General features: G+C 60.2%; 2 protein-coding genes across 4 annotated transcripts in view; one reads left to right on the top strand and one right to left on the bottom strand.

The window, feature by feature from the left end:
* LOC128849954 (dentin sialophosphoprotein-like) overlaps positions 1–6,192 on the bottom strand; it is a 51,872-nt gene extending 45,680 nt beyond the window's left edge. Inside the window, exons 1-2 of the mRNA XM_054052695.1 lie at positions 5,558–6,192; positions 134–641 (exon numbers count right to left, since the gene is read on the bottom strand). Of these exons, the coding sequence (XP_053908670.1) occupies positions 134–641; positions 5,558–5,698 (649 nt within the window). The 5' untranslated portion in view covers positions 5,699–6,192. The remainder of the gene's footprint in view (positions 1–133; positions 642–5,557) is intronic.
* A 19-nt stretch (positions 6,193–6,211) lies between these two features.
* On the top strand, positions 6,212–15,255 carry FIS1 (fission, mitochondrial 1). Of its 3 annotated transcripts, none has more exons than XM_054052781.1 (5): positions 6,212–6,343; positions 8,037–8,169; positions 10,158–10,234; positions 11,786–11,891; positions 14,942–15,255. In XM_054052781.1, the coding sequence occupies exons 1-5, from the start codon at positions 6,299–6,301 to the stop codon at positions 15,070–15,072; spliced, it is 492 nt and encodes a 163-aa protein (XP_053908756.1). In that variant the 5' UTR covers positions 6,212–6,298; the 3' UTR covers positions 15,073–15,255. The 3 variants fall into 3 exon arrangements, with proteins under 3 accessions (XP_053908756.1, XP_053908758.1, XP_053908757.1); XM_054052783.1 differs by having other exon boundaries at positions 14,812–15,083; XM_054052782.1 differs by lacking the exon at positions 14,942–15,255 and adding an exon at positions 14,016–14,659.
* The last annotated feature ends 836 nt before the right edge of the window (positions 15,256–16,091 follow it).

Raw genomic sequence — 16,091 nt, 5'->3', positions numbered from 1 at the left:
CCATTGTCACTCAGATCTCCATCTTTGGTCCCTTTGGTGTCACCATTGTCACCATCTCCACCTTTGGTGTCACCGTTGTCACTCAGATCTTCATCTTTGGTCCCTTTGGTGCCACCATTGTCACCGTCTCCACCTTTGGTGTCACCGTTGTCACTCAGATCTCCATCTTTGGTCCCTTTGGTGCCACCATTGTCACCATCTCCACCTTTGGTGTCACCGTTGTCACTCAGATCTCCATCTTTGGTCCCTTTGGTGTCACCGTCTCCACCTTTGGTGTCACCGTTGTCACTCAGATCTCCATCTTTGGTCCCTTTGGTGTCACCATTGTCACCATCTCCACCTTTGGTGTCACCGCTGTCACTCAGATCTCCATCTTTGGTCCCTTTGGTGCCACCATTGTCACCGTCTCCATCCTCGGTGTCACCGCTGTCACTCAGATCTCCATCCTCGCTCCCTTCGCTGCCATCGCTGTCCCCGTCGGTGTCACCGTCGGTGTCCCCATGGCCGTCACCGCCGCGGAGGTCCACGCGGAGCTCCTCGAGGAACCACGGGGTGGGGGGGAGGGGACCGCGGGGACCTTTGTGGACGCGCGTCACCAGGAGGCGCCCCAGCGCCCGCGGGGACACCACCACCGCCTCGCCCTGAGAGGACCCACGGTGGCACTGTCACCTCCACGGTGGCACCATCGCGGTGTCACCATCGTCATTGTCACCAGAATGGTGGCATTGTCACCAGAACGGTGTCACCACAGCACTATTGTCACCATCACTGAGTCATTGTCACCAGAACGGTGTCACTGATGTCACTGTTGTCACTGTCACAGTGTCACCGCGTCACTATTGTCACCAGAACGGTGTCACCACTGTCATTGTCACCAGAACGGTGTCACCACAGCACTATTGTCACCATCACTGTGTCACCATTGTCATTGTCACCACAATGGTGTCACCATCACTGTGTCACCATCGTCATTGTCACCAGAACAGTGTCACCATTGTCATTGTCACCAGAACGGTGTCACCACAGCACTATTGTCACCATCACTGAGTCATTGTCACCAGAACGGTGTCACTGTGTCACTATTGTCACCACAACAGTGGCACCACAGCGCTGTTGTCACCGTCACTGAGTCATTGTCACCAGAACAGTGTCACCATCACTGTGTCACCATCGTCATTGTCACCACAATGGTGTCACCACAGCACTATTGTCACCGTCACTGTGTCATTGTCACCAGAACAGCGTCACCGTCACTGTGTGACCATCGTCATTGTCACCAGAACGGTGTCACCACGTCACTATTGTCACCAGAACAGTGTCACCATCGTCATTGTCACCATAGTGGTGTCACCACAGCGCTGTTATCACCGTCACTGAGTCATTGTCACCAGAACAGTGTCACCACAGCGCCGTTGTCACCATCACTGTGTCATTGTCACCAGAACGGTGTCACCGCGTCACTATTGTCACCACAACAGTGTCACTGCAGCACTGTTGTCTCCGTCACTGTGTCATTGTCACCAGAACGGTGTCACCAGAACGGTGTCACCATCGTCATTGTCACCACAGTGGTGTCACCGCAGCGCTGTTGTCACCATCACTGTGTCATTGTCACCAGAACGGTGTCACTGATGTCACTGTTGTCACTGTCACAGTGTCACCGTGTCACTATTGTCACCAGAACAGTGTCACCACAGCACTATTGTCACCGTCACTGTGTCATTGTCACCAGAACGGTGTCACTGATGTCACTGTTGTCACTGTCACAGTGTCACCGCGTCACTATTGTCACCAGAACGGTGTCACCATTGTCATTGTCACCAGAATGGTGTCACCACAGCACTACTGTCACTACAATGGTGTCACTGCGTCACTATTGTCACCAGAATGGTGTCACCATCGTCATTGTCACCAGAACGGTGTCACCACGTCACTATTGTCACCACGATGGTGTCACCACAGCGCTGTTGTCACCGTCACTGAGTCATTGTCACCAGAATGGTGTCACCGCAGTGCTATTGTCACCACAATGGTGTCACCATTGTCATTGTCACCACAGTGGTGTCACCACAGCGCCATTGTCACCGTCACTGAATCATTGTCACCAGAATGGTGTCACTGTGTCACTATTGTCACCAGAACAGTGTCACCATCACTGTGTCACCATCGTCATTGTCACCACAATGGTGTCACCACAGCACTATTGTCACCGTCACTGTGTCATTGTCACCAGAACGGTGTCACTGTGTCACTATTGTCACTGTCACAGTGTCACCACAGCACTATTGTCACTGGTGTCACCATAACAGTGTCACCACAGCCGTGACGGTGTCACCGTCACTGTGTCATTGTCACCAGGACAGTGTCACCGCGTCACCGATGTCACCATTGTCACCAGGACAGTGTCACCGCGTCACCGATGTCACCATTGTCACCAGGACAGTGTCACTGTGTCACCGGTGTCACCATCACTGTGTCCCCATTGTCATTATCACCATCGTCACTGTCACCACAACGGTGTCACCACTTCACTGTTGTCACCATCACTGTGTCACCACTGTCGCTGTCACCACAGCACTATTGTCACCACGACAGTGTCACCACAGCACTGTTGTCACCATCACTTTTGTCACCATCACCGTTGTCACCATCGCAGCGTCACTGTGGCGTTGTCACCACCACTGTGTCCCCATCAATGTCACCACCACCATTGTCACCGTCACCATTGTCCCCATCACCACCACCACTGTGTCCCCATCAATGTCACCATCACCATTGTCACCATCACCGTTGTCACCATCACCGTTGTCAGCATCACCGTTGTCACCATCACCGTTGTCACCATCACTGCAGCATTGTCACCACCACCATTGTCACCATCACCGTTGTCACCATCACCGTTGTCACCATCACCGCAGCATTGTCACCATCACCATTGTCACCACCGTTGTCCCCAATGTCACCACCACCGTTGTCACCATCACCATTGTCACCATCACAGTGTCCCCATCAATGTCCCCATCACTGTTGTCCCCATCACCACCACCATCACCGTTGTCACCGCAGAGGCGCCATCGGCACTGTGGGGCCACCACAGTGTCCCCTCTGCCCCACATCGCGGTGTCCCCACCCCATGGCCACATCGTCCTCTGCCCCACATCGTGGTGTCCTCTGCCCCATAGCGTCCCCACCCCATAGCGACATCGTCCTCTGCCCCACGGCCACCACAGTGTCCCCTCTGCCCCACATCACGGTGTCCTCTGCCCCACAACCACCACCTTCTCATCACCCCATGGCCACCATCTCATCCTGACCCACATCGTGGTGTCTTCTGCCCCATAGCGTCCCCACCCCATGGTCACAGTGTCCTCTGCCCCACATCATGGTGTCCTCTGCCCCATAGCGTCCCCACCCCATGGTCACAGTGTCCTCTGCCCCACAACCACCACAGTGTCCCCACCCCACGGCCACCACAGTGTCCCCTCTGCCCCACATCGTGGTGTCCTCTGCCCCACAGTGTCCCCACCCCATGGCCACCATCTCATCCTGACCCACATCGTGGTGTCCTCTGCCCCACAGCGTCCTCACCCCATAGCGACATCGTCCTCTGCCCCACAACCACCACAGTGTCCCCTCTGCCCCACATCGCGGTGTCCTCTGCCCCACAACCACCACCTTCTCATCACCCCAAACCCCTCCCCAGATGCCCCCATTGGGGTCCCTGTGACCCCCAAACCCCCCAAAAGGGACCCAAAACCCCTCAAAACCCCCCAAAAGGGACCCAGGAGACCCCCAAACCCCCCAAAAAGAGACCCAGGAGACCCCCAAACCCCCCAAAAAGGACCCAAAACCCCTCAAAACCCCCCAAAAGGGACCCAAGAGACTCCCAAACCCCCCAAAAAGGGACCCAGGAGACCCCCAAACCCCCCAAAAAGGGACCCAAAAGCCCTCAAAACACCCCCAAAAGGGACCCAGGAGACCCCCAAACCCCCCCAAAAGGGACCCAGGAGACCCCCAAACCCCCCAAAAGGGACCCAGGAGGCCCCCAAACCCCCCAAAAGGGACCCAGGAGACCCCCAAACCCCCCTAAAAGGGACTCAGGAGACCCCCAAACCCCCCAAAAGGGACCCAGGAGACCCCCAAACCCCCCAAAAAGGAACCCAGGAGACCCCCAAAACCCCCCAAATGGGACCCAGGAGACCCCCAAACCCCCCAAAAAGGACCCAGGAGACCCCCAAAAAGGACCCAGGAGACCCCAAAACCCCCCAAAAGGGACCCAGGAGACCCCCAAACCCCCCAAAAAGGACCCAAAACCCCTCAAAACCCCCCAAAAGGGACCCAAGAGACTCCCAAACCCCCCAAAAAGGGACCCAGGAGACCCCCAAACCCCCCCAAAAGGGACCCAGGAGACCCCCAAACCCCCCAAAAGGGACCCAGGAGGCCCCCAAACCCCCCAAAAGGGACCCAGGAGACCCCCAAACCCCCCAAAAAGGAACCCAGGAGACCCCCAAAACCCCCCAAATGGGACCCAGGAGACCCCCAAACCCCCCAAAAAGGACCCAGGAGACCCCCAAAAAGGACCCAGGAGACCCCAAAACCCCCCAAAAGGGACCCAGGAGACCCCCAAACCCCCCAAAAAGGCACTCAGGACCCCCCCAAATCCCTCGTAGCCCCCCCATAGGGGGTCCCAGTCCCCCTAAACCCCCCCAAAAGAGACCCAGGACCCCCTCAAACCCCCCTTAAAGTCACTCAGCCCCCCCCAAAAGAGACCCAAGATCCCCCAAACCCCCCAAAAGGCACTCAGGACCCCCCCAAATCCCTCATAGCCCCCAATAGGGGGTCCCAATCCCCCTAAACACCCCCAAAAGGCACTCAGGACCCCCCCAAATCCCTCGTAGCCCCCCCATAGGGGATCCCAGTCCCCCCAAACCCCCCTAAAAGAGACCCAAGACCCCCCCAATGCTCCCAAAAGGCACTCAGCCCCCCCAAAAGGGCCCCAGGACCCCTCTAAACCCCCCCAAATGCACTCAGGAACCCCCAAATCCCTCGTAGCCCCCCCATAGGGGTTCCCAGTCCCCCCAAACCCCCCCAAAAGGCACTCAGGACCCCCCCAAATCCCTCGTAGCCCCCCCATAGGGGGTCTCAGTCCCCCCAAACCTCCCCAAAAGGCACTCAGGACCCCCCCAAATCCCTCGTAGCTCCCCCATAGGAGGTCCGAGTCCCCCTAAACCCCCCCAAAAGGCACTCAGGACCCCCCCAAATCCCTCGTAGCCCCCCCATAGGGGGTCCCAGTCCCCCCAAACCCCCCCAAAAGGCACTCAGGACCCCCCTAAATCCCTCGTAGCCCCCCCATAGGGGGTCTCAGTCCCCCCAAATCACCCCAAAAGAGACCCAAGACCCCCCCAACTCCCCCCAAAAGGCACTCAGGACCCCAAAAGGGCCCCAGGATCCCCCCAAACCCCCCTAAAAGGGCCCCAGGACCCCCCTAAACCCCCCCAAAAGGGCCCCAGGACCCCCCCAAACCCCCCTGTAATGAGGGTCCCATCGCCCCCCCTACCTCCGAACAGCCGAACCCCCCCATGCTGAGGGCGCTGGGGCCGCTGGAGCCGCGGGTGCCGATGAGAGTGACGGCGAGAGAGGTCCCGGCGAGTATGGGGGGGGCAGCGCGGATCCGGACCCGGTACCGGTACTGGGACATAGCGGAGACCGGGACGGGGACGGGGGCGCTAGGACCGCGCGGAGCCCGAGCTGATAGGACGGAGCTAGGACCGCGCGGAGCCCCCTTCGCCGACCGAGGCCACACCCCTCCCCAGCTAAGGAGCCAATCAGCGCTGAGGGCACGCCCACTGCCTTATATGGAGCGCCAGCGGCGCGCGCAGCTGTCAATCATCGCTGCGGTCACGCGGCTTCGCCATATATGGAAGATGAAAAGGCGCGCCGCTACAAGGCCACGCCCACTGCCGTATAAGGAGCAAATAGGCGTCCGCGCCTCCTGAGGTCACGCCCATTGCCGTATAAGGAGCCAATCGGCGTCCGCACCTCCTCAGGTCACGCCCATTGCCGTATAAGGAGCCAATCGGCGTCCGCACCGCCTCAGGTCACGCCCATTGCCGTATAAGGAGCCAATCGGCGTCCGCGCGGCCTCAGGTCACGCCCATTACCGTATAAGGAGCCAATCGGCGTCCGCGCCGCCTGAGGTCCCGCCCACTGCCGTATAAGGAGCCCCATAGGGCGATGAGGGGAGGGGGGCGTTACTTCCGGCCTCGCTTCCGGCGCCACTTCCGGGTTCGGGGCCGCCATGGACCCCGAGTTCGAGGATCCGGTGGCTGTGGAGGATCTGATCGTGAGGGCAACAACACCCCCCCCCCCCGCGTCACGTGACCTTAGAGCCTCACCCCCCCTCCCCAACCTGGAGACCACGTGACCCTCCCAAACCGCCCCCCCCCCCCCCCCCCCCATAAAGGCACCTGAGAGCCCCCCCAAAAAAACCCTAAAAGGCCCCCAGGACACCCCCAAACCCCCTAAAAGGGATCCAGAACGCCCCAAAACTCTCCTAAAAGGCACTGAACCCCACGAAAGGCCCCCCAGGACCCCCCCAACCCCCCTATAAGGCACTCAGAACCCCCCAAAAAGCCCCCAGGACCCCCCAAACCCCTAAAAGGGACCCAAGATCCCCCCAAACTCCCCTAAAAGGGACCCAAGACCCCCCAAACCCCCCTATAAGGCACTCAAAGCCCCCCAAAATGCACCCAGGACCCCCCAAACCCCTAAAAGGAACCCAAGACCCCCCCAAACCCCCCTATAAGGCACTCAGACCCCCCCAAAATGCACCCAGGACCCACCAAACCCCCCAAAAGGGACCCAGGAACCCCCAAACCCCCCTAAAAAGGACCCAAGACCCCCCCAAACCCCCCTATAAGGCACTCAAACACCCCAAAAATGCACCCAGGACCCCCCAAACCCCTAAAAGGGACCCAAGAGCCCCCCAAACCCCCCTATAAGGCACTCAGACCCCCCCAAAATGCACCCAGGACCCCCCAAAAGGGACCCAAGATCCCCCAAACCCCCCTATAAGGCACTCAGACCCCCCCAAAACCCCCACAGGACCCCCCCAAAGCCCCCTAAAAGACACTCAACCCCCCCCAAAATGCACCCAGGACCCCCCCAAACCCCCCCAAAAAGCCCCCAGGAAACCCCAAACCCCTAAAAAGGACTCAAGACCCCCCTATAAGGCTCTCAAACCCCCCCAAAAAGCCCCCAGGACCCCCCACCCCCCCCAAAAGGGACTCAAACCCCCCTATAAGGCACTCAACCCCCCCAAAAAGCCCCCAAGACCTCCCCAAACCCCCCTATAAGGCACTCAGACCCCCCCAAACCCCCCTATAAAGCACTCAAACCCCCCCAAAACCCTCCCAGGACCCCCTAAACTCCCCTAAAGGGACCCAAGATCCCCCCAAACCCCTCTATAAGGCACTCAAAGCCCCCCAAAAAGCCCCCAGGACCCCCCCAAACTCCCCTAAAAGGGACCCAAGATCCCCCAAACCCCCCTATAAGGCACTCAAACCCCCCCAAAAAGCCCCCAGGACCCCCCAAAACCCCTAAAAGGGACCCAAGACTCCCCCAAACTCCCCCATAAGGCACTCAAACCCCCCCAGGACCCCTCAAACCCCCCCAGAAGGGACCCAAGATCCCCCCAAAGCCCTAAAAAGGACCCAAGACCCCCCCCAAACCCCCCAAAAAAGCCCTAAAAGGCACCCAAGATCCCCCCAAACCCCCCTATAAGGCACTCAAACCCCCCCAGGACCCCCCAAACCCCCCTAAAAGGGACCCAAGATCCCCCCAAGCCCCCCCAAAAAGCCCCCAGGACCCATCAAGCTCCCCTAAAAGGGACCCAGGACCCCCCAAACCCCTATATAAGGCACTCAAACCCCCCAAAACCCCCACAGGACCCCCCCAAAGCCCCTATAAAGCACTCAAACCCCCCCCAAAAAGCCCCCAGGCCCCCCCCAAAGCCCTTTGCACCCCATTGTGTGCAGGCGCTGGAGCGGCGTTACGCGCTGGAGGCGCGGGGGGGTTCGGTGTCGCGGCGCTGTCAGTTCGAGTACGGGTGGGGGCTCGTGCGGAGCCCCTACGGCCACGACATCCAGAAAGGGGTGACCCTGCTGCAGGGTGAGGGGGGGCTGGGGGGGATTTGGGGGGGACGGGGGGGATGGGGGGACAGGGGGGGATTGGGGGGGACAGGGGACGCGGGGACGGGGGGGTTGGAGGGGACATGGGGGGATTGGGGGGGACAGGGGATGCGGGGACGGGGGGGGTAGAGGGGACATGGGGGGATTGGGGGGACATGGGGGGATTGGGGGGGACAGGGGACGTGGGGACGGGGGGGTAGAGGGGACATGGGGGGATTGGGGGGTACAGGGGACGCAGGGACGGGGGGGTTGTAGGGGACATGGGGGGATTGGGGGGTACATGGGGGGATTGGGGGGGACAGGGGACGCGGGGACGGGGGGTTAGAGGGGACTTGGGGGGATTGGGGGGACATGGGGGGATTGGGGGGGACAGGGGATGTGGGGACAGGGGGGTTGGAGGGGACATGGGGGGACATGGGGGGATTGGGGGGGACAGGGGATATGGGGACGGGGGGGTTAGAGGGGACATGGGGGGATTGAGGGGGCATGGGGGGACATGGGGGGATTGGGGGGGACAGGGGACGCGGGGACGGGGGGGTTAAAGGGGACTTGGGGGGATTGGGGGGACATGGGGGGATTGGGGGGTTCAGGGGATGTGGGGACAGGGGGGGTAGAGGGGACATGGGGGGATTGGGGGGGACATGAGGGGATTGGGGGGGACAGGGGACGCGGGGATGGGGGGGTTAGAGGGGACATGGGGGGTTTGGGGGGACATGGGGGGATTGGGGGGGACAGGGGACACGGGGACGGGGGGGTAGAGGGGACATGGGGGGATTGAGGGGGCATGGGGGGACATGGGGGGATTGGGGGGGACATGGGGGGATTGGGGGGGACAGGGGACGTGGGGACGGGGGGGTTAGAGGGGACATGGGGGGATTGGGGGGGACATGGGGGGATTGGGGGGGACAGGGGATGTGGGGACGGGGGGGTTAGAGGGGACATGGGGGGATTGGGGGGGACAGGGGATGTGGGGACGGGGGGGTTAGAGGGGACATGGGGGGATTGGGGGGACATGGGGGGATTTGGGGGGGACAGGGGACACGGGGACGGGGGGGTTGGAGGGGACATGGGGGGATTGGGGGGACATGGGGGGATTGGGGGGGACAGGGGATGTGGGGACAGGGGGGTTAGAGGGGACTTGGGGGGACATGGGGGGATTTGGGGGGACAGGGGACGCGGGGACGGGGGGGTTAGAGGGGACTTGGGGGGATTGGGGGTACATGGGGGGATTGGGGGGACAGGGGGGATTGGGGGGTTCAGGGGACGCAGGGACAGGGGGGGTAGAGGGGACATGGGGGGACATGGGGGGATTGGGGGACATGGGGGGATTTGGGGGGGACAGGGGATGCGGGGACGGGGGGGGTTAGAGGGGACCTGGGGGGGATTGGGGGGGACATGGGGGGGATTGGGGGGGACAGGGGACGCGGGGACGGGGGGGTTAGAGGGGACATGGGGGGATTGGGGGGGACAGGGGATATGGGGACAGGGGGGGTTAGAGGGGACATGGGGGGATTGGGGGGACATGGGGGTCCCCCCCCATCCCCCCAATGTCCCCCAATATCCCCCCAATATCCCCCCAATATCCCCTCAATATCCCCCAATACCCCCCCAATATCCCCCCAATATCCCCCAATATCCCCTCAATACCCCCCAATATCCCCCCAATATCCCCCCAATACCCCCCAATATCCCCCCAATATCCCCCCAATATCCCCCAATATCCCCCCAATACCCCCCAATATCCCCCCAATACCCCCCAATATCCCCTCAATATCCCCCAATATCCCCCCAATATCCCCCCAATATCCCCTCAATACCCCCCAATGTCCCCCAATATCCCCCCAATACCCCCCAATATCCCCCAATATCCCCCAATATCCCCCATATCCTCAATGTCCCCAATGTCCCCCATATACCCACTGTCCCCCCAATATCCCCACTGTCCCCCACTGTCCCCTCTGTCCCCAGAGCTGCTCCCGGGGGGCTCTCAGGAGGAGCAGCGCGACTGCAGCTTCTACCTCGCCCTGGGGAACCTCCGCCTGCGGGTGGGGACACTTGGGGGGACACTTGGGGGACACTGGGGGGCTATGGGGTCACTTGGGGGTAATGGGGACACCTGGGGGTGATGGGGACACTTGGGGACAGTTGGGGGTTATGGGGACACTTGGGGGGCTATGGGGACACTTGGGGACAGTTGGGGGTGATGGGGACACTTGGGGGTAATGGGGACACTTGGGGGGCTATGGGGACACTTGGGGGTAATGGGGACACTTGGGGGGTGATGGGGACACCTGGTGGTAATGGGGACACTTGGGGGGCTATGGGGACACCTGGGGGTTATGGGGACACTTGGGGGTAATGGGGACACTTGGGGGCTACGGGGACACCTGGGGACACTTGGGGGTTATGGGGTCACTTGGGGGTAATGGGGACACCTGGGGGGGTATGGGGTCACCTGGGGACACTTGGGGATACCTGGGGGTAATGGGGACACTTGGGGACAGTTGGGGTCACTTGGGGGGCTATGGGGTCACCTGGGGGGTTATGGGGACATTTGGGGTCACTTGGGGGTTATGGGGACACTTGGGGGGCTGTGGGGACACCTGGGGGCACCTGGGGGTAATGGGGACACCTGGGGGGCTATGGGGACACTTGGGGGGCTATGGGGTCACTTGGAGGGTTATGGGGTCACTTGGGGACATTTAGGGACATTTGGGGGTTATGGGGACATTTGGGGTCACTTGAGGGGTTATGGGGACTCTTGGGGATATTTGGGGTCACTTGGGGTTATGGGGTCACTTGGGGTAATGGGGACACCTGGGGACACTTGGGGGGCTATGGGGACACTTGGGGGGCTATGGGGAAACTTGGGGACACCTGGGGGGTTATGGGGACACCTGGGGGGGTTATGGGGACACCTGGGGGGTTATGGGGACACCTGGGGGGCTGTGGGGACATTTGGGGGTTGTGGGGACACCTGGGGGTAATGGGGACACTTGGGGGGTTATAGGGACATTTGGGGGTTATGGGGACATTTGGGGTCACTTGGGGGTTATGGGGTCACTTGGGGGGTTATGGGGACACTTGGGGGTAATGGGGACACTTGGGGGGCTATGGGGACATTTGGGGGTAATGGGGACACCTGGGGGTAATGGGGACACCTGGGGGGTTATGGGGACATTTGGGGTCACTTGGGGGGTTATGGGGACATTTGGGGGTGATGGGGACTCTTGGGGACATTTGGGGTCACTTGGGGGTTATAGGGTCACTTGGGGACATTAGGGGTCACTTGGGGGGTTGTGGGGACACATGGGGACATTTGGGGTCACTTGGGGGTTATGGGGACACTTGGGGTCACTTCGGTGGTTGTGGTGACACTTGGGGACACTTGGGGACATTTGGGGACATTTGGGGGTCGTGGGGACATTTGGGGTCACTTGGGGTTATGGGGTCACTTGGGGACATTTGGGGGTTATGGGGTCACTTTGGGGGGTTATGGGGTCCCTTGTGGGATATGGGGCCCTTTGGGGTCCCTTGGGGACACTTGGGGGTCCCGTGGGGGGTGTTGTGACGTGTGTCCCCGCGCCGTGGGGCAGGAGTACGAGCGGGCTCTGACCCACATCGAGCGGCTCTTGGCCAACGAACCCCACAACCAGCAGGGACAGAGGCTGCGGCGCCTCATCCGGCAGCACATGGAGCGCGGTGAGACCCACGGCGACCCACGGCGACCCATAGCGACCCATAGAGACCCATAGGGAGCCATAGGGACCATAGAGACCCATAGAGAGGTATAGGGACCATAGCGACCCATAGAGACCAAGAGGGACCCATAAGGACCCCCATAGGGATCCATAGTGACTCATACGGACTATAGGGACCCATAGTGAGCTATAGAGACCCATAGGGACCCACAGCGACCCATAGAGGCCATAGGGACCCATAGAGAGCTATAGAGACCATAGAGACCAATAGGGGCCACAGAGACCTATAGGGACCATAGAGACTCATAGGGACCATAGAGATTCATAGGGACCATAGAGACTCATAGGGACCCACAGAGACCAATAGGGACCCATAGAGACTCATAGGGACCCATAGAGACTCATAGGGACCATAGAGACCAATAGGGACCCATAGAGACCAATAGGGACCATAGAGACCAATAGGAACCATAGAGACCCATAGAGACCAATAGGGACCGTAGAGACCAATAGGGACCATAGAGACCAATAGGAACCATAGAGACTCATAGGGACCATAGAGACTCATAGGGACCCATAGAGACCAATAGGGACCATAGAGACTCATAGAGACCAATAGGGACCATAGAGACCCATAGAGACCTATAGCGACCATAGAAACCCATAGTGACCCATAAGGACCCATAGGCACCATAGGGACCCCTAGAGGTCATAGAGAGCCATAGGGACCATAGAGACCCATAGTGACCTATGGAGACCCATAGGGACCCATAGAGACCATAGAGACCCATAGGGACCCATAGAGACCCATAGAGAGTCATAGGGACTCATAGTGACCATAGAGAGCCATAGGGACCATAGAGACCTATAGTGACCCCCAGGGACCATAGAGACCCATAGCAACCTATGGAGACCCATAGGGGCCATAGAGACCCATAGAGAGTCATAGGGACTCATAGTGACCATAGAGAGCCGTAGGGACCATAGAGGTCAATAAGAACCCATAGTGACCCCTAGAGGTCATAGAGAGCCATAGGGACCATAGAGACCTATAGTGACCCCTAGAGACCATAGAGACCCATAGCAACCTATGGAGATCCATAGGGACCCATAGAGACCCATAGGGACCCATAGCAACCGTAGAGAGTCATAGGGACTCATAGTGACCATAGAGACCCATAGAGACCCATAGGGACCCATAGCGACCATAGAAACCCATAGAGAGCCATAGAGACCATAGAGGTCAATAAGAACCCATAGCGACCCCTAGAGACCATAAAGAGCCATAGGGACTATAGAGACCCATAGTGACCCATAGGGACCCATAGCGACCCATAAGCACCATAGCGACCCATAGGGACCATAGAGAGCTGTAGAGAACCATAGAGACCCATAGGGACCATAGAGGCCCATAGAGACCCATAGCGACCCTTAAGGACCGTAGAGGTCAATAGTGATCCATAGGGACCATAGAGACCCATAGAGACCCATAGAGGCCCATAGAGACCCTTAAGGACCATAGAGGTCAGTAGTGGTCATAGAGACCCATAAGGACCATAGAGGTCAATAGTGATCCATAGGGACCATAGAGACTCATAGAGACCCATAGAGACCCATAGCGACCCATAGTGACCCATAGAGACCCATAGGGACCCATAGTGACCCAGAGACCCATAGGGACCATAGAGGCCCATAGAGACCCCATAGAGACCCATAGGAACCATAGAGACCCATAGGGACCATAGAGACCCATAGCGACCCATAGAGACCCATAGTGATCATAGGGAGCCATAAAGACCATAGAGACCCATAGGGACCCATAGAGACCCCATAGAGACCCATAGAGACCCATAGGGACCATAGAGGTCAATAGGGACCCATAGAAATCCATAGGAACCCATAGGGACCCATAGCGACCCATAAGGACCCATAGAGCTCATAGAGACCCATAGCGCCCCATAGCGCCCCATAGATCTGACTCTCTGTTCTCTCTCCCCCCTCCCCCCCCCTATTTCTCCCCCCATATCTCTCTCCCTGCCCCACATCTCTTCCCCCCGCCCCCCTCTGCCCCACATCTCCGGCTGCCCCACGGCTGCCCCACGGCTGCCCCACGGCTGCCCCACAGCGGGGCTGCTGGGGCTGGGGGTGCTGGGGGCGCTGGTGCTGGGGGTCGCGGGGCTGGCGGGGTTGGGGGTCGCCATCGCCAGGGGGCGCAGGTAGCCCTGCCCCATAGATCCCCTGCCCCATAGATCTCCTCCTCTGCCCCATAGATCTCAGCCCTGCCCCATAGATCCCAGCCCTGCCCCATAGATCCTCTTTCCTGCCCCACAGATCCCCTCCTCTGCCCCACAGATCCCCTCTCCCGCCCCATAGATCCCCTCTCTGCCCCACAGATCCCCTCCCGTGCCCCATAGATCCCCTCCCTGCCCCATAGATCCCCTCCCTGCCCCATAGATCCCCTGCCCCATAGATCTCCTCCTCTGCCCCATAGATCTCAGCCCTGCCCCATAGATCCCAGCCCTGCCCCATAGATCCTCTTTCCTGCCCCACAGATCCCCTCCTCTGCCCCACAGATCCCCTCTCCCGCCCCATAGATCCCCTCTCTGCCCCACAGATCCCCTCCCGTGCCCCATAGATCCCCTCCCTGCCCCATAGATCCCCTCCCTGCCCCATAGATCCCCTCTTTGCCCCATAGATCCCCTCTCCTGCCCCACAGATCCTCTTTTCTGACCCATAGATTCCTTCCCTGCCCCACAGATCCCCTCTCCCGCCCCATAGATCCCCTCCCTGCCCCATAGATCCCCTCTCCCGCCCCATAGATCCCCTCCCTGCCCCACAGATCCCCTCTCTCACCCCATAGATCCCCTCTCTGCCCCACAGATCCCCTCCCTGCCCCACAGATCCCCTCTCCCGCCCCATAGATCCCCTCATAGGTGGTGACACCAAAGGGACCTCGTGGGGACGTGGAGAAGGCGCCATATTGTGACCCTGAGGGGACACCAAAGGGGCACCGTGGGGACACCAAAGAGGCGCCATATTGTGACACTAAAGGGACATCGTGGGGACGTCGAGAAGGTGGCACTGAGGGGACATCGTGGGGGCACCGAAGGGACCTCGAGAAGGCGCCACGTGGTGACCCTGAGGGGACATCGTGGGGACACCGAAGAGGCGCCACACGGTGACACTGAGGGGAGGCACAAAATGGCGCCGTGAAGAGGCACAAAATGGCGCCGTGGAGAGGCACAAAATGGCGCCATGAAGAGGCACAAAATGGCGCCATGAAGAGACACAAAATGGTGGCACTGTGGCAGCACCAAAGGGGCACAAAATGGCGGCACTGTGGCAGCACCAAAGGGGTACAAAATGGCGGCACTGTGGCAGCACCAAAGGGGTACAAAATGGCGGCACTGTGGCAGCACCAAAGGGGTACAAAATGGCGGCACTGTGGCAGCACCAAAGGGGTACAAAATGGTGGCACTGTGGCAGCACCAAAGGGGTACAAAATGGCGGCACTGTGGCAGCACCAAAGGGGCACAAAATGGCGGCCCCTCCCCCCCCTCTCTTCGTGCCTTGGGGACCCCCCGAGTCCCCCCCAAATAAAGAGAGACCGTGACCCATAGCGGCTCCTCCGCCCCACTGATTCGCTGCCCCATAGCGGCCCCTCTGCCCCACTGATTCGCTGCCCCATAGCGGCCCCTCTGCCCCATAGCGGCCCCTCTGCCCCACTGAGTCTCTGCCCCATAGCGGCCCCTCTGCCCCACTGAGTCTCTGCCCCATAGCGGCTCTTCTGCCCCATAGCGGCCCCTCTGCCCCACTGATTCTCTGCCCCATAGCGGTCCCTCTGCCCCATAGCGGCCCCTCTGCCCCACTGATTCTCTGCCCCATAGCGGCTCTTCTGCCCTATAGCGACCCCTCTGCCCCACTGATTCTCTGCCCCATAGCGGCTCTTCTGCCCCATAGCAGCCCTTCTGCCCCACTGATTCTCTGCCCCATAGCGACCCCTCTGCCCCATAGCGGCCCCTCTGCCCCACTGAGTCTCTGCCCCATAGCGACCCCTCTGCCCCACTGATTCTCTGCCCCATAGCGACCCCTCTGCCCCACTGATTCTCTGCCCCATAGCGGCCCCTCTGCCCCATAGCGGCCCCTCCGCCCCACTGAGTCTCTGCCCCATAGCGGCCCCTCTGCCCCACTGAGTCTCTGC

The sequence above is a fragment of the Cuculus canorus genome, chromosome 36 (assembly GCF_017976375.1).
Source record: "Cuculus canorus isolate bCucCan1 chromosome 36, bCucCan1.pri, whole genome shotgun sequence".
NCBI lineage: Eukaryota > Metazoa > Chordata > Aves > Cuculiformes > Cuculidae > Cuculus > Cuculus canorus.
The sequence above is the reverse complement of the archived record's forward strand: the minus strand, read 5'-3'. Positions and strand labels throughout refer to the sequence as shown.

Coding starts and splice junctions, on each gene's coding strand:
- FIS1 (XM_054052781.1), top strand. CDS start 6,299: ATGGACCCCGAGTTCGAGGATCCGGTGGCTGTGGAGGATCTGATC. Junction 8,170..10,157: donor AGGGGTGACCCTGCTGCAGG/GTGAGGGGGGGC, acceptor CTCTGTCCCCAG/AGCTGCTCCCGGGGGGCTCT. Junction 11,892..14,941: donor CCGGCAGCACATGGAGCGCG/GTGAGACCCACG, acceptor GTGACACTAAAG/GGACATCGTGGGGACGTCGA.